General features: G+C 28.8%; 1 protein-coding gene across 2 annotated transcripts; it reads right to left on the bottom strand.

Annotated features, from left to right (window-relative positions):
- Positions 1–3,614: 3,614 nt before the first annotated feature.
- On the bottom strand, positions 3,615–6,288 carry LOC100804386 (uncharacterized). 2 transcript variants are annotated; one of them, XM_006594011.4, is made up of 2 exons: positions 5,919–6,288; positions 3,615–5,512 (listed from the first exon to the last, which is right to left on the bottom strand). In XM_006594011.4, exon 2 carries the CDS (start codon positions 5,376–5,378, stop codon positions 3,867–3,869), a length of 1,512 nt encoding a protein of 503 aa, XP_006594074.1. In that variant the 5' UTR covers positions 5,379–5,512; positions 5,919–6,288; the 3' UTR covers positions 3,615–3,866. The 2 variants fall into 2 exon arrangements, with proteins under 2 accessions (XP_006594074.1, XP_006594075.1); XM_006594012.4 differs by having other exon boundaries at positions 3,615–5,408; positions 5,919–6,165.
- Between the last annotated feature and the right edge of the window lie 11,511 nt (positions 6,289–17,799).

The following is a 17,799-nucleotide window of genomic DNA, read 5'->3' as shown; positions in this document are numbered from 1 at the left end:
CTACCTAAAAATTCATTTTTTGTCAAATACCTACTTGAAAAAAAAATTTAATCCTCCGGTTAAGTGATGACGTGACAGATTACCACATCATTACGTCCAATCACTGACACTAGTTGAAGGTGAAGGTGATGATGTATTAAAGAGATGTTTGTAATAAGACGTGATGACGTAACACTATAAATGTGACGTTATAATTTAACGGAAGGTGACTACGATAAATAATAAAATAAAATTGATTTTTTTTAAGTAATTAATTAAAAAAATAAATATTAAATAATAGTTAAAAACAGCTATCAAAAACTTAATTAAACCTATGTTTTAATATGAGTGCAATTAAGTGGTCAACGAGCATACTGCATATCAATTATTCGTAATCGTGGCTCGCTCACGCTGTGTAGGTGGTGCAGTGACGCTGCACACGGCACAGCCACAGACCCATTTTAATCCCACGCGTGATTTCTGTATGTTAAGCTACCCTTCTTATTCGACATTTCTACTTTGTCCTCCTCACTCTTGGAACTATGTCACATTCATTCATAGGTTGAATTTCATATCACAGCCACGCACAACTATGGTATACTCCGAAATATAAGACTGATTTAATGATAAAATAAAAAAAAGAAAGAGAAATTACAAATTTGAATTTTTTTACTAATAAAAAATTATTGATATTATTAGTTAACATTTGCCGAAAAAAATAACTATGGTATAATCATCTTTGATGTATATTTTTATCATGCTTTTCACTCTTCTTTTATTATTCATTCTTAGAAACCCTTAATGTATAGCCATCTCTGATGTATATTTTTATGGTGCTTATAATAATAATAATAATAATAATAATAATAATAATAATCACTTAATGGATCTTAATTGATACATACTAAAATTAAATATAAAAATATTTTAGGTAATAAATAAAAGAAGTGAAATTTAGATAATAGAATAAAAACAGACTATATTATAAATATGAAAAATATATTTAAATCTATATTAAAATATTCTTAATTAAAAGAGAGGTTGTAATAATAAAATAATTAGAAGAAAGAGAAATGAGTATCAATAACAATGATAATTTAGGAACAAAATTATAAATTTAAGATATATTTATTATTATCAACTAAATTAATGACTCTTTCAAAAATTAATTACACTTCATTCACCAAAAAGAAATCATTCGTTTTAATCTTCTTGAATTAAGTAATTAATTGAGTCTTATAAATTAAATGAGAGAGAGTATTTGAATTAAATCAATTAGCTAGATTTAAATAATTTAAACTATAAATTAGTTAAGTAACTTAATATCTTAATTGATTTAAAATAACATAAACTAAATTCAAATAAGAGAAAATTGTATTTTAGTTTTTTTAGTTCAAGGATATTTATGTCCTTTCAAAAATTAAATACACTTCTTTCTCTTCTATTTCCAAAATCTTAGACTCAAACCCTTTTAAGTTTTTTTTTTATTAATTTTGTTTTCAGTTTTAGTATTATTAGTTTACTACCTATATTTTGGAAATAGTTTTCTCCATTTACTTTTAAACTTTCTTTTTTACTTCATAATTTAAAGACACTTATTATTTACACCCTCATTTTTTTTCTAAGTACACCCCTATATTGTATTTAGTTTTGCTTTGTAATTAAGATGCATAATATATGAAGTTAGTGATAAACTACCTAAAATGCATAGTCACATGAAGAAAAATATAATATTGTATAATAATGATGAAAATGCAATACTATATCATGAATGTACGGTGAAAATAATTTAAAATTAAAGTTTAAAGAATAATAAAGAAAAGATAAAAATAAGACTAACAAACATGTATATGAGATAAATATTTATTATTATTTTTTAATTTCTCATCAATCATTATAATTCTTAAGTGATATTTTATTAAAAAATATATATCTATTCTAAAAGTATATCTCCGGAACCATGATTAGCATTTGTGAAATGTAATTCTTTTTTGATTGAGATGAAATCAAACCAAATATTTGACAATAAACTATATAATTAAAATAGTGATAACCCTATTTTACTTGTTTGTTTCGCTTCCGGCCGCTCACTTCGGTAGATTTGATTTATAAATAGTTAAATACGATTTGACATTTAGTGAATTATTCTTTCGACCTCAATTTTTCTTAATACAGTAAGCCCTACCAAGCAGGGTAAGTGGGTAGCTGAAAGGTTTGCTGGTCCCTTGGTGTTCCTTCATGTGGACATTGTGGTTCACAAGGAAAAAAAGAGAGAGAAAAGAAAGGGACCCTAAGAAACAAACAAAAATAGAAAGTAAATGAAAATCTTTAAAAAATAAAAATAAAAGAAAGTTTAGTACCTGAACTTTTTAGAAACTTTTAATTTGGTCTCTTAATTTTTTTTTAAATTATAATTGAGTTCTTGATCTTTAAAGTTTTCAAGATTGAATCCTTAGATTTAAGTTTGTTGTGGTTTGAAATTGTCACATATTAAAATTATATTTAGTGATAGATATAAAAAAAAAAAGATGGTTAAGCAGATCAAATATACAAATCAAAATAAAATGAGAATAGTTATAAATTCGTCACAAAGTCATTAACTATATAAAGTAATAGTAAAAGGACTATTTAATATGAAATTTACAGCCACGGCCACCCCCTTTCCAAAAATAAATTAACTCTTAACTGGACCACTTGTTATGTATCTGTTCATCAAAGGATGATAGCCTTCCCTTCCTAACGCGTAAATGAGAAAAGTATTCAATGACCAAATAAAGGGAAAAAAAAATAAATAAAAGAAAAGTTCATAGAAAAGGACATCCAGTGACCAAAAAGGAGAGGGAAAAAAAATCATCATTTCAATTAGATGCCATCTTGGCCAACAAACATGAACGAAACACTTCCCAACTTCCACTCTATCTATTTCATCCTTGTTGCAATCTAAACACTCACCATACAAAGAGACCAATCTATTATTTAGTCAAAAATTGCTTGCTCCTACTTCTGTTAACTCACAAAATATCACTTGAAATGGGCCTAGTCCATTACATCTTTATAGGAATGATTCCTGAATCATGTAATGGGATGGTTAAAATATCTTCTGTTATTTAGTCAACATATCATTTTGGAATTCTTAGAAAACAAAAAAGAAAAAATCTATTCCACAGGTAACAAGTTCTTCAGGATTATTAATATGATAGTGGGTGTTGACTTTGTTCTTTTAACCAATATTCCAACATAGTCTAAAAAGGTAGGGTCCATTGAATTGAAATTTCTGTTATAAAAGGTGCGGAGATTATCGGACAATGGTTTCTGACTTTCCGTAAGAATCCCACCCATTAATCTTGTATAACATAATCAAAGACGTTAATATGGTACACATATAGTGATGCAGCTGAATAGGAGTAGTTTAACTTGTTCTTCACATTCATTATTTTACTGCTCTAGTGAAAGTTAACTCTATCATCGAGTCTTGTTATATTGTTAACTGCAGGATGTATTCACATGAACAAATACTCATTCGGAGGCAAAACTACCTTATACTCTTGTATAACATTCTATCCAAAATAAGAGATAGCTTAGAACGAGAGGATAATAAATCAGAATCCATGTAAAGGTCGAAATCAAATAACAAATTATTCCAAAGGTATGATTTGGTAATTTCTTATAAATTATGAGAACTAGCTGTTCAATACTGCTTACAATCAAAAGCATAATACAGATGCACCGGAACAAAAAGAACCAGGGCAGTCAGTGAGCTAAAATTGCTAGAGACAAACATAAGAGACACAATTCTATTGCAAATAACACTGTATGGTACAAAGTTAGAAAAACAATGACATACGAACCATACCGGAATCCCTAACAAATTTTTTTAAGTGCCTATCTCAAGTTAACTTGAGATCATTCCCTCCCAGATGAGGGCGGAGGCAAACCCGGACTTCATGCTCTTCTGGTCCCACGCGATGTTTTGGCACCAGGATCTCAAGCACTGATCCTGGCCCATCGTAGTATGCTTCTATGTTGGCATCTTCAGGAATTCGAGTTGAAAGAGGGATTTCTCGGACGAACTCTCCAGGGGGGCAGTGCTCTGACGATGGATCTGTAAGCTTGAATGTCCTATCATGTCTCTTGATGAGAGGCTTCCGAGATGTGCTCATACAAGAAACCTTTATGATACCGTGAGTCAGAGTGTTCCTCCATGAAACTTTCACACTTGGAAGATCTACAAAGGGCAGACTGATAATAATCAAGTAACCTTGTTCATCCTCATAAATAGTTTTTGCAGCTGTAACAGGTCCATAAACACTCTTTATCACCCCGCTGAAGTCATTCAACCAGTGTGGCTCGGTTGGGTGCATTTCTATATCTGGTATACGATCAGATGGAGGATTAACAGCCAAGTAACATTCTTCTTCATTTCCATGAGGGAAAAAGTCCTTCCTTTTTTTGCTGCTGACAGGAGAGAGGTCCAACCCATCACCATTACTGTGGTTAGATAGATGAAGTCCAGATCCATTAAGTCCGGATCCATTAAGCAGCTTCTTCGGGTGTGCATTAGGACCACTCTTGATTGGGGGAGGTGGTCTCTCAAGCTCAAAGTCCGTGTTGGGAAGATTTCTCCATGAACTGAAATCACTTGCTTCAGGTGGGATTGTGAAATTCAAATCCCGGCCAGTGAGTTCTATCCACCTTTTTCGATCATCCTCATCCAGGGTCATCAGACTGGGTGCGGAAACAACCTCAACACCATGCACGCACTGAGGGTTTGATAGTCCTCTATAATGCTTTCGCTGCATCCTGTGGGACCGAGCAAAACCCTTGTCAACACTGAACGGAAACGGGCGCTCCCCTTGGCGAGAATGCCCATTCATGTAACTCCTCAGCTGCATCTTACCAAGTGCGTTCTCCGGCCTCTCCTTGAAAACCCACATGTACATGTTTTCCATGTCGTGCTGAACCATGAAAACATCCAGCTTCAGATCAGACTTATCGAACCCTGAGACACCATTGCTGTCCCTGACAATCTTGGCCTTGGACTTATCGTTCAAAGCAGGTTTAAAGTAAAAACTGAAGAAAAACCAAGCACCCCATATGCTATCAACACGCTTCGCGCACTTCCTACCAGCTTTGGGCAGATTAAGAAAACTCTCAGTCTCGTAGCCTTGAGTACCAAGACCAACATCCAGAATATCACAGGGCTCAGAATTCCACGGCTGTGGCGGCGGGCTGCGCTCGGCGGAGAGGGGCAGGTTAATATCGGGCGGACGAGTGAGTATGATTTGGCGATTCATCTCCAAATCCAGTTCCTCGTGAGAAGATGCACTTGAGTCCATTGACAAGAGCGTGGAGGGGTGGTGATTCTCCATTGACATAGAAGTAAGACAAGAATCGCCCATGCTAGCTCATCTGGTGGATGAGTTTTATTGCTGGTTCGTACAATATTGCCATCCCAAAAACACAATTCAACAAAACAACCTTATAAACACCTTCATCATATCAATCCCCACTATATCTCCCCTCCATCAAACCCCTAGATTTATCAAATTGAGTTGAAAACAGGAGAAAAAAATCAACAAATCCAACCTATTTAAAATAATAATAATAACAGTTCTTCTAATTTTCTTTATAAATTAATAAATAAATAAGAACAGAACTAACTAATTAACTATCTATCTATATTATATAACAGAGAGAGTGACACAGTGATATATCTCTTCAATCTCTGTAAGAGAGGAAGAGATTTCGAAAACGCTAGAGGTGAATTATGTTTAACCCTATTCGAGGTAACTCCAAAAACCCTCCAAAATCAGGGGAAAAGCATTGAACCATAACCATCAAATCCATAAGAGAGAGAGAGAGAGAGAGAGAGAGAGAGGAAAAAAAACAGTTTTTTTTTTAAAGAAGAGAGACAAAGATCTTCAAGGATTATTTATTACCTTTTGGGATAAGCATCGGAGAAACGAGAAGAAGAGGAACCTCCATAGCCGACGATGATGCACAGCGTCATATCATCGACAACCATATTTTCTACACACTCTCTCCAGAATATTTCCCCCTATTTTTATTTCCCCAAATTGAAAACCCTAATTTTTTTTCGGGCGTTGTTAAATAGAGGAGAAGAGTGTGGGGTGTGGAATGGGAGTGGAGAGAGAAAGAAGAAGCGTAGGAGAGCGAGTGATTATAAGGACAAGTTCGTAGGTTGAAGCCTCCACTGGATACAACCACCCTCCTGGACCACCGTTTGTTTACGGTGACGTGCGTTTTTGTGTGTCTTCGCTTTTTCCTAATATTTACACTTCAATTTTATCTTCATCCATCCATGATAAATGGAAGGGTTAAGTTGAGATAAAAAAAATATTTTCATCCCATTCTCATAATCTCATCGATTGGTTACTTCCCGAAGAGAAAGAGAAATGCTCAGAAACATAATCTTGATGTATTTTTTTTACATATTTTTTTATTAATTGAAATTTATGAAAAATAAATTTTTTTTATGACATGTGCATCATATTAATTATTCTCTTTCCTTATTTTTAGTTTTCGATGAATTTTAACTCATTAGAAAAAGTATATTTAAAGAAATATGTTTGAGAGTCTAACACTTTTCTCTCCATAAATATAAATATAGTATTATTATCTTCCCATTCTCCTCATTGGAAAAAAAAGTACTTTTTCTTCATGAAATTTTATTTTTCTTTTGTAAAAAAAATAATTTTACTGAATTTGAAGCTATAATCATGGTATACTACCATTTTAGTGTCTAAAAATATAAAGTATTGTGACATTATTTTTGAAAAAAATAAAATAAAATAAGTTTTATATTATTATTGTAGTCTTTAAATTTATCTTTATTGTTATTTTAGTTTCTAAAAATATATTAATGTTATGACTTAAGTCACATGATTTTTGAATTTTGAATTAATAAGTGATAAATTTCACTTTTAGGCACTTTTTTAATTTTATTGTTTTTTTGAACTAAAGTAACAATGTCTCACACTTTTGAAAACCGATAAAAATAACTAATAAATTCCAAATTTTTTTATTTCTCTGATTTCTCACTTTTCCTCTGCAAAACACTAAATAATAACTGCTAGGTTTCACATTCATCTTTCTATTTGCTACTTGTTTATTTCCTTCCCACCTTAACATAATGCCGTTAATAGTGAATCAGACATCATCCGAGAGTAAACTTGCCCTTGTCAATGTTGTCATAGACCAAATTAGAGTATTATTATACACAAAGGTCTTTGGTCTCCTGCCTTGGTATCCAATCCACCTTATATCCCTAAATACTACCAACATAAAGGAGGTTAAAATTTAATACATGTTGCCAATTTGGTGGAATTCATATTGAATTGAGCGTCAAAATGTCTCTCCAAGGTTCCTGCCAATTTTCCCAATGTCTCAACTTGTCGGAATGCAACCAAACTCAAAATTTCTCATTCATCACAACACCATTCCTCCACCATAATTCCTCTCTTCAACAAGTTCTCTTTTCTAAGGAGTCTATCTCTTATAACCCTCCATATTAGGAACGCAACTTTGCTAGGAATTTTAAACCTCCAAGTCTCTGCAAGTGTGTTGCAAAGAGGTTCGGACTCAACCTCCTGGAATTGATGTACATATGCAGAATTTCTAGAGTAAGCACCCGAGTGGCTATCCAACCAAATCCACAAATCAAGATCAACATTATGTACCCGCACATTTTCCAAAAGATTTGTTAGTTGTAAAAGCATCTCCCTCTCCCACTCAAATGACTTTTTTCTCCACCTAAATTTCCAACACCACCAATCATTTCTTTAGATCCTCATCTTCTACACCTTTGCTTGCTTTTGTTCAGAAATTAGATAAAGTCTTGGAAATAAATTTGCCAAACAATTTTCGTCCACCCAAGAATCAACCCAAAATCTAGCCTTATCCCCAATCCCGATTTTCCACCGGCTCCCTTTATCAAACAGTTTTTCTTCATTACTCCCTCCACACACCCTCTTCAAATCCCACCACCACAAACTCTCCAATGGCTTAATAAACAACTGACCCATAAAACCCCATATCCCAAAGGTAAGACTAATCTTGAAAATAAGAAGAGTAACTAGGCACCTATCTCAAACTCGGTGAAAACGTCTTAGTCACTGATAAGTGAAGCTATTAATAACTCACTCCTTGAAAAATATCCTCATCACAACTTTAATGGTGACCTTTATTCTATCACATCCTTCTAATGGTTGTATACTAAAGGGGGGACCTCTAATCCACCTGAACCAAGTAGCCATCTGCTCCAACCTTTACAAATACAAGGGAAAACTTCACCCCAATTAACACTCATCTCACTCTGAAAACTTTGACTAACATTTACTAACTTGTGCACCAAAGTTTATACAAGTGAGACTCCATCGCTAATGGCAAAAGTAAAATTGAGGTTTTATTTATGTAGGCCTAGACCCAAAGACTCCATGATTCCAATTAACTACGTGACTTTGAAGCATCAAACACATCGCAAATTACATTGGGCTGTTGTTGAATGGTTGAGCCATCTTATTGGATCTCATGTGATAGATTTCAAAACGACTACGATCATTCCCAAAATCATTTTTTATATAACGCATGTCATTGACATGTTTTGGGTTGGAGTCTTATCTCACAAATGAGATTTTTAAAATTACATTATATATAGTTTATTTGTTCACTTGTAATTAAATTGATAATATAAAATAAAATTTTAAATTTTAAATAAGTATAAAAATCATATTATATATTTTATAATAGATAATTAAATAATTTGAATTTATAGATAAATTACATATATAAGTCTTTGTTCATTTAAAAACTGTTCCAAAAAATATTTTTTTAAAAACAAATTAGTTGTGTTTCAAGAATACCGGCACCAATAATTCTTAACCATTTTTTTTTCTTTGCTTGTTTCTTGAATTGTTAGAACCAATAACCTAGTGAATTCTTGATCTAATTGGTCGAATTAGCTAATTTAGTTATGATTTATAAAATTATGACCATAAATATTTAAAGAATAGGCATGTGTAAAGTTGCACGACTACCAATTGAAGTTGACCATTGAAAAGCTGCAACTTTCATGAAACATGGGTTTGACATAGAAACGGAAGCGGCTTGATTGGATTCTTGAAGAACCTCGGCTGAACGAAGGAGCTCTAATCCAATATTGTGGATGTGGTGCATCTTTCCATTGATGATATTCTTAATTGAATTTAATGGAAAATAAAATCTTGTCCGTCTAACTCCTATTTAGTCTCGAAATATTTTTAGTAGGGTAAACCTTCTTTTTGTTTTAATGGCAGATTAGTAGTGGTTAGCAGAAGAATTCATGATTTCTCTCTTTTCTTTTTCTTTTTAACTACCAAGTTAATTTTATAACTTAAATTTATTTTCTTGTACTCTATAAATAAATTGGATATGGTTTATTCTTATTGTAAACGACTATAATTTAAATACGTCTTTCACTAAAATATTATTCTGATAATTTTTTTAACTAGTATTGTTTATTAAAGAAAAAGTAAAAAGATAAAATTAAACTAAATACATTCGTGAGTTAAAATTAACTTATATATATAGAAGTTAATTTTAAAAAATTCTTATTAAGTAAAAATATATTCATGTCTTAAGATGAATTAAGATTCTTATTTATTTTGATTAGATGTACATAAATATAAAAATTAGAAGCTACGCTTTATGCACTATTAGAACATGTTTTGTAAAGTTTGTGCCTGATGTTTCAAACAATAACAAGATAGATTCATGGTCTGATACGATATTAAAGATAATATTTATGACTTTAATACTCTGTATTTGAGATATACTTTGAAGAGACATTTTTCTAGGATTTGTGGAATCCTATTAAGAACAAATGAAACTAAATTTTGAAATTTCTCAATTGCTATCAAAAGAAGAGTTTTGATGCACCCAACTGCTCTGACGTAAAAAGAAGTTGTTTCTTATAGTAGCGTTCAACACATCAACAACAAAGAGTGGTTTCTCAACATGAAGAAATACGTGCATTTAATACCCCAACAACTATTTTCTTCCATCACATGCTTAAAAGAGAAAATATGCTCGTTTAGAGACAACGAATACTTGATTAAAGAAGGCCTATATATGCCAGAAACTATGAAGATATGAAATATGATTTGAAGTGTTCATTATTTCATTCTTTGTATAAATTCTTATAAAGTTTAGAAAAGCTCTCGAAACACTTTGTTCATCTTGAGAGAAAAAACTAAGTGCTAAAATGATAGAGTGTTAGTCACTATGCAATTAAACCAACAAATCTTTTTTATTTGTATTAGAGCCACAATGGCTTGGTACAAACCATCAAATTAATCTCATCCCCAACGGTCCAAAGATGAAAATCTTGGTAATATTCCAAATCATTCATAAACATCACAACAAATATGATTAAAATATTTATAACGCTCATATATATATAAGTAGTTGTGATGCAACTACAAAATGAGAGTTTGATAAAATATAGAATACAACAAAGAATATTGATTGTAACAAGTTTGGAGTAAAACTTTAATTAAGGAGTCACAAGTAATAACGATGAATACTTGTAATTTATTGAAGTTGATGAAACTTGATAATTTGTCGACGTAATCTTGGTGATTGACATAAATTAATATAATTTTTTGTGTCTTATTTTTTTTATTTTCTCTTATGTTATTTGAACAGAACTAAGATATGAATTTAATGTTTGTTTTTAAAAAACTTTATTTTTACAAAAAATTATAATTATTATTTGATTTACTTTACAAAAGTCTAATATCTTTTTTTCTTAAATCTTACTTCTTCATACGGTAACTTTATTATTTTATAAAAATCACAATTCAATCTTTTTCTTTATGATATTTACCTTTACAACTCTTTTCCCAAATGTATTAGGCAAGACTTCTTTCGCAATCATTTTGGTTTGTCGTATTTTTGTTTTTGTTAATATCTTTTCATGGATTTTTGCCTAGCCTCCGATGCTTTTTGTTTTCTTTTTCATTCATTTTGAATAAAATTGGCGTGTTGCAGGTGGTTGGTAGGCTTTGGTGTGCCAATGTTATTGAAATGCCTTACTCATGCTTTGATGCTTTGCGTACCATTACCTTAAATTGTTTTCTTATAAAAACTCTTTCATTTAACTTATAAAAGGAGTTTAATTTAATTTATTTTATCTTTTTATTTTATTTTTCTACAAGTGTTTATTGAAAAAAATATCAAAACAAGATCCAGCTAAATGACAAAAAAAAGATATATTTAAATTGATTCATCTTTATCAAACTACAACAAAAGAATTATTAGAAACGCAATTTTTACGTAGTGCATATTTATAAATACAGATTCAATGACACCTATATATGATTTAGGTACGAGGTACTTTAATTCACCTAAACGGCGTTATATTTTTCCCCGTACTTTTATTGCAAGGAAAACAAAGTTATTAATTTATTATAGTTTAATAAGCATGACAAAAAAGAAAGAAAAAAAAAAACTCAAAAAGAAAGCACTGTCCACCAGTTAGTGACATTCTTCTTTTATTGGTGTGATATGTGGCTATCAGTTGCATCACGATGGAAAGTGGAATTACTTTATTAGTGGCCCTGTGTTGCATGTTGGTTCCTTTAATATTTCTGTGTTCATTTCAGATATAAGATCTGAATTTCCCAATTTGTATAAAGGGCAACAGAAGTTTAGGTACAATTATCATCTTATAAAATTCTATAATTGTCACTTTTTTTCACTTTTTCTCCCCTCAAACTAAACTAAGTTATAGCAAATTCGTCATCCCATAATGCGGAGTGCGACAATATAACTATAATTAAGTTATTCTCCAACAACAAAGCTTGCCTCGCATCAATGATAATGCTTCCATGGCCCATTAAATATGTCACAATACATTATCCCTATGGACAAGAGAAACCATGTGCTTACGTTATTCTTGTTTCTGAAGTAGTAAGTTTTCTGCCTTAATTCATCTTCTTTACCATTTCACTAACAAAAGCATTTTACACCCTTTTGGGTCCTTCGCCACATCCCACATGGATATATACACAAGTACATTAAAAATTAGCATTTTAGATTTATTTACTTTTTTAAGATTACAAAAAAAATATCACAAAAGTGTTAATATCACATGTGTACGTGTGTGAGTGTACTAGGTGAAGATTTACTTTGTTCTAAGATTAAATTTTAGATACTTATATATATTATTTAATAACTCTTTTTGTGAAATATAAATTTTATTTGATATTATTTTTAACCATTATGTATATTAAAATCTAAATAAATTTAAATTTTATTTGTTACAAATTTCAGATACCTGAATATGTAGTATAAAATAAAAAGTAGATTTTTTGTAACAAAATACTAATAAATTTGTTTATGTTGGTTTTTCATTATCAAACACACAAAAAAAAATTGTAAGTACACTAATAAGTATCTCATATACTGTATGATTATTATAAATACAATTAATACTGAAAATATAAAATAAAAATTAACAAATAATTTAATTTAATCTAATTCATATATTTTTATAAACCAGTAATTACAATTATAAATAAATTGTATAAAAAACATTTTGAACTTTGAAGCTTTCAGTTTTAAAAGTATAACAATTAATTTAATTAATAAAATATTGTTGAAATGATTATTTAATAATATCTCATTATAACCCTAAAGTTAATTAAGAAATTAATATTAGTTACAAATTGAAGAAAAACATAATTTATTTTGATTACCTAGCACAACAAAAGAAGAAGAAAAAACATGGATTTGATTAAATGTAAAAGTTAAAAAAACATGTGCTATAATATAAAATAAAAAAGATGTGCAATTATGTGAGAAAAAAAGTATAAATAGAGATTATCTTTCTAAAGAACAAGAATTTTAATTTCTTATCTAAGAATGAATTCACACAATTAATTTGATACTAGCAAGTATCTCATATATTTTGCAAGTATTTATAAATACAAGTAAAATATAAAGTAAATAAAAATGTTTAAGAAAATGTCAATTTAGTTGAATCTTTCAGTTTTTTAAAAATCAATTTTTTTATTAAATTATTAGAGAAGTATTTTAACGGTAATTTTCTAATATCCTATTTCTGACTAATGTTAATTGAAGAAAAAAAAAGAGCATGGATTAAAAAACAATAATTTCCTTAGACTAAAATAACTAATTAAAATATATATTAATTTGATTCAGAAAGAAAACTCAATTAGCATATAATTTTATCACATCAAAGAATCATTTTACGCCCGTCCAAATTTGATTTCGTTATCAAATTATCTGAGCTTCCAAGTCGTTAGTAGAGATGAACAAAAAAATGTTAATTGTTATTTCGTTACAATGGTTACTTAATATTTGCATATAGATTGTAAAATATGGTGTAACCAGTTTTTCACCTTCCTTGGACTCTTTGTTGTTTGTTGGGGTATCTCTTATACCCGATAATATTAATATATGTTTTTTCGCCGATAAAAAAAGAGAGAGAGAGAGGACAGAGAAATATAAAATAAAATAAATAATGTGATGAAAAAATAAACATAAAAACATTATTATATAAAATATTATGAGTTTTTTTAAAGGTAAAAATATTATGAGTTATTGGATAAACAACATTAACTTTTTTTTAATCTCGTCGTCGTAAATTCCATGGCATAGAACCGAACCTTTTCCTCGTCTAAACTTTCTTCTAGTTTAAAAAGAAAAAAAAAAGTCATTAGTTGCTTATGCAAAATGCAACCGGCTTAACTTGATGTCGGCAGAAAGTCTTTATTTGATTTTTGCACGTGGAGTGGACATTCATTGATAAGTGATATTTTCATATACTGTAAGTTACTCGAATTATGTCCTTTCCCTAAAATGCTATAACTTATCATCCAATTGAAGTATTTATTTATTATTAAAAAAAAAAACAAGCCACTAACCATCTCTGTCTTTGAAAGTCTTTTTTTAAGTAATTTGATTTTTTTTAGTTTATTTTCATAAAATAACACATATTATTACATATTAACACATCTTTGATATATTTATTTTCTTACATTGCTTATTATTTTAAAATATGAGAAAATAGGTTATGCACTTAGTCACTAACATTAAAAAAATATTTACACTCTGATCCAATTACAACCCATAAAATTTGTTAACTTATATAATAAATTCTTTAAATGATAATTTATAATTATTTTAAGTGTGTAATTATTAAATTTAAAAATATTTCTGCAACACATCCTTAATAGTTAATAGTTGTATATAAATGGAAAAACGTATAAGACCATTTCTTTAAGGATGGGAGAGAGAACAAGTGGCGTCTCATTAGGAGCTACACTTTTCACTATCTGGCATTGTTGATGAGACGAAAGAAGAAACAAAGCATGATGATGATATAAGACCATTTCTTTAATGCAATTATTGAGAAAAGGGGGATGCAACTAGATCTTGGAAAACATATTCTACTCCCCCACTTAAGTAGAATATGGAAATGTGCATTATTACTCGACAAAAGCTTGTATATTAAACTCAATTTTAAAGGTGGGTAGTGCACACGTGGTGCATCATAACAGATATCAACGTATCAGTTATCACCTATAATAAGAGTGCATCCATATATTCGATAATATTATAAAGGAGAGGGTGTGTCTTGTAGTTTATCCGTACGATGTACTACCCAAACCAGAAATGAGATGCTATTATCACATTTCAAAGTTGATATAGACCATCGTGGAGGTATTTTTTTATGAGTTTCAAGATTACAGTGTTTTCTTTCAATCAATTGAATTGAGATTAATTTTATTTGTAATATGTATAATTATTAATTTATGTTTTTTTACACAAAATTAAATAAATTAATTTTAAATGTAAATATAACAAAATCTTATATCATTATATCAATTTTATAAGTTACATCATGTGATGTATGTGTTAGAAAAGTCAACAAAACATAAAACAAGAAGGATAAAAGAAAATAAGATATTTAGCAACAAATTCTTTTTTTTTTTTACATATTTAAAATTTTTAATAATCCTGGAAATTTAAAAATCTTTTGAAACTTCTATATATAAACAAAATTTTCAGGGAGGATAACCTTCCCTTCACATCAAGTATAAAAAAATTTCCTTCTCATCTCTCGCATCTACTCCATTCAAAGTGTATCTGTATGCCTTAGAAGTGCACAAAACTGATTCAAGTTTACAACTGTCTATTATTTAAAATAATAGCTATTATTAGTTATATATCTTCCTATAGTTACATTATACTATAGGTGTTTATAATGTAATTTAAGTTAAAAATTTAAAATAAGAACTCTAAAAATAATGTATTTTTTTAATTTTCATTTATCACATAATGTAATCATTAAAATCGACTTATTGGTAGTGTTTGAATAATACCTGTTACGAGAGTGTTTGAGAGAGAGAAAACAGGGAGACACTGAATAGTAAGGAGAGAAAATAAGAGAAAAATAATTTTTTTCTTCAAAAAAGATACTTATTTTTCTTTTCTTTTAGAAAAATAACCTGTCTAAATCTTTAAAAACCTTTCATAAAAAAGTTTGAGCCATCATTTTTCCTTTAGAAAAGAATAAAAACTAAAAATAAATAGAAGTAGGTCGAATACTACCTAAAAGTATACAATAATGATAATAAAGGTCAATGTAACGTGTTAACTATCACATTTAAATTATAAATATTAGTCAATATGCAATTTATATTTATTTAGAAAACATATAAATAAATGCACAATGTAATGAGATTTAATTAAAATAATGTAATTATGAAATAAATAAATTTGTGTAATAATTTTATAAATTTTATTTATATAAGTATGAATTAATGAGAATTTTATTAATGAGAATTTTATTAATGAGATTATGTATTTAGTTTTAATTAGATTAGACTGATTTTCAAATCTAGATGAAAAAAAATAATACACAGACATTTTATTGGTTTTCTATTTTTATTTTTTTTATTCAATTTTGATGATTTCCACTGAATTGAATCAGTTTATTAACACCTCTATCCATCTTAAATGCTTGCTAACCACATGGCACACAGACAATTTATATATTTAACTTTGTTTTGTCTATCTTTTGCTTTAAGGATGTTGCATATGCATACTATAAACATTATCAACTTTTCATAATATGTTTATTTTCATCCAAATCAAAACGCCAGAGTTCAGACAATCCTACGCCTAACATTATCAATAAATTCATAAATTTATATACATTTCTCTTACATTTTACTGTAATATATACAAGTTCAATTCCTTACAAGTGCGGTTTAAAAGTTTTAAATGACATCAAGCTATTCAAGATATTGCTTTATTTTGAAGATAGATTTCAATTGACTCGATTTACTTATAGTTTAAATTTTTTTTAGTTCTAATTCACAGTGATGGAATGGATATATCTGTTAATACTCCATCTGGAATTATATAAAGTATCCGTTTTAAATAGAAACCTTTTTTTTTTGCACTAGGCCATATATATCTCTTAAAATTAAAATTAAAAAATTTAATTATTATTATTATTATTTACAATGATTAAATGCCTGAAAAGAATGGGAATATATATGAGATTGAAATTGAGCTCTAATAATATATATATATATATAGACAGAAAATGCGTTGTGAATATTTATAGAAATGAATTGAAGTTGAAAGGCAGTTGGGTCCTGTTTAGATACTTCTAAATAAGTATATATATATTTTTATCCGTACTCAATAATTATATACAAATAAAGTTAGGTTAATTTATAAAAACTCTTTCATTTACCTTCTTTAAAAAATGATTATAGCTTTAACTTATAAAAGTTCAATTTGTTTTATCTTCTTATTTTCTTTTCTTATAAGTAGTCATTACTTCTTCTTCTTCTTCTTCTTTTTTTTTTTATCTAAACAGGACTTTAATTAATTTGATAATCATCTATACATTTGGAAATATAATTTCAAGAGCGAGAAAAATGAATATTTTAATTTTAAATTAAAATATTAATTAAAAAAAATGTAATTTTCTTCCTGATTTTTTACTTCAAAATCTAACTGCGAGATATTACGTAAAAGAAAACAAACTCACAGACAAAGTGGCTGTTTGGTTGCATGACTAATTCGTATGTTTCACGGTGTTTTCACGTCGAAAAGTTTACGGAGAAGTGGATGTACATTGTTCTGATGTTAAACCAAACCAAACATGGTAACCAGCGTTAGATGTCCATGAATGCGATGCTAGATCTCTACCTGGCATGCGTATATTATTTATGTTACGTGATAAGGTAGGAAATGTCTCAAATACAGTGGTGACTATCTAGTTTGATTTTATATTAGAAAATTAATTTTGACTTTAGAATTCATGTTTTAATATAATTTTATATGTTTTGTTTTATACATTACAGAAAAAATTTAGAATTAATTGTATCCAAAAATGATTTTGATTAAAATAATTTTGAGTAATTTTTGCATTAAATTCAAAATTTTATATTAAATTTTACTTTTAAATTATATTTTATATTAAAATATTCAAATATAAATTATATCACTTCAAAAGCATTTTTAACGAAAATCATTTTTACAAAATTAACATCCATCTAAATACACTGTGTGCGTATTTGGTTTGATATGAGAGAATTAATTCTGAATGCATAATTAATTTTAGATACATTTTTATATATTTGATTTTACATTAAAGAATTCAAAATTCAAGATTAATTTTAATTTACATTTTAAGTAATTTTTGCATTAAATCCAAAATTTTATCTGAAATTTTATTTTTAACTTAATTTTATAATAATACACTCAAACATA

Source organism: Glycine max, chromosome 13 (assembly GCF_000004515.6).
Source record: "Glycine max cultivar Williams 82 chromosome 13, Glycine_max_v4.0, whole genome shotgun sequence".
NCBI classification, from domain to species: Eukaryota; Viridiplantae; Streptophyta; class Magnoliopsida; order Fabales; family Fabaceae; genus Glycine; species Glycine max.
Note: the sequence above shows the minus strand (reverse complement) of the source record. Positions and strands in the feature narration are given on the sequence as shown.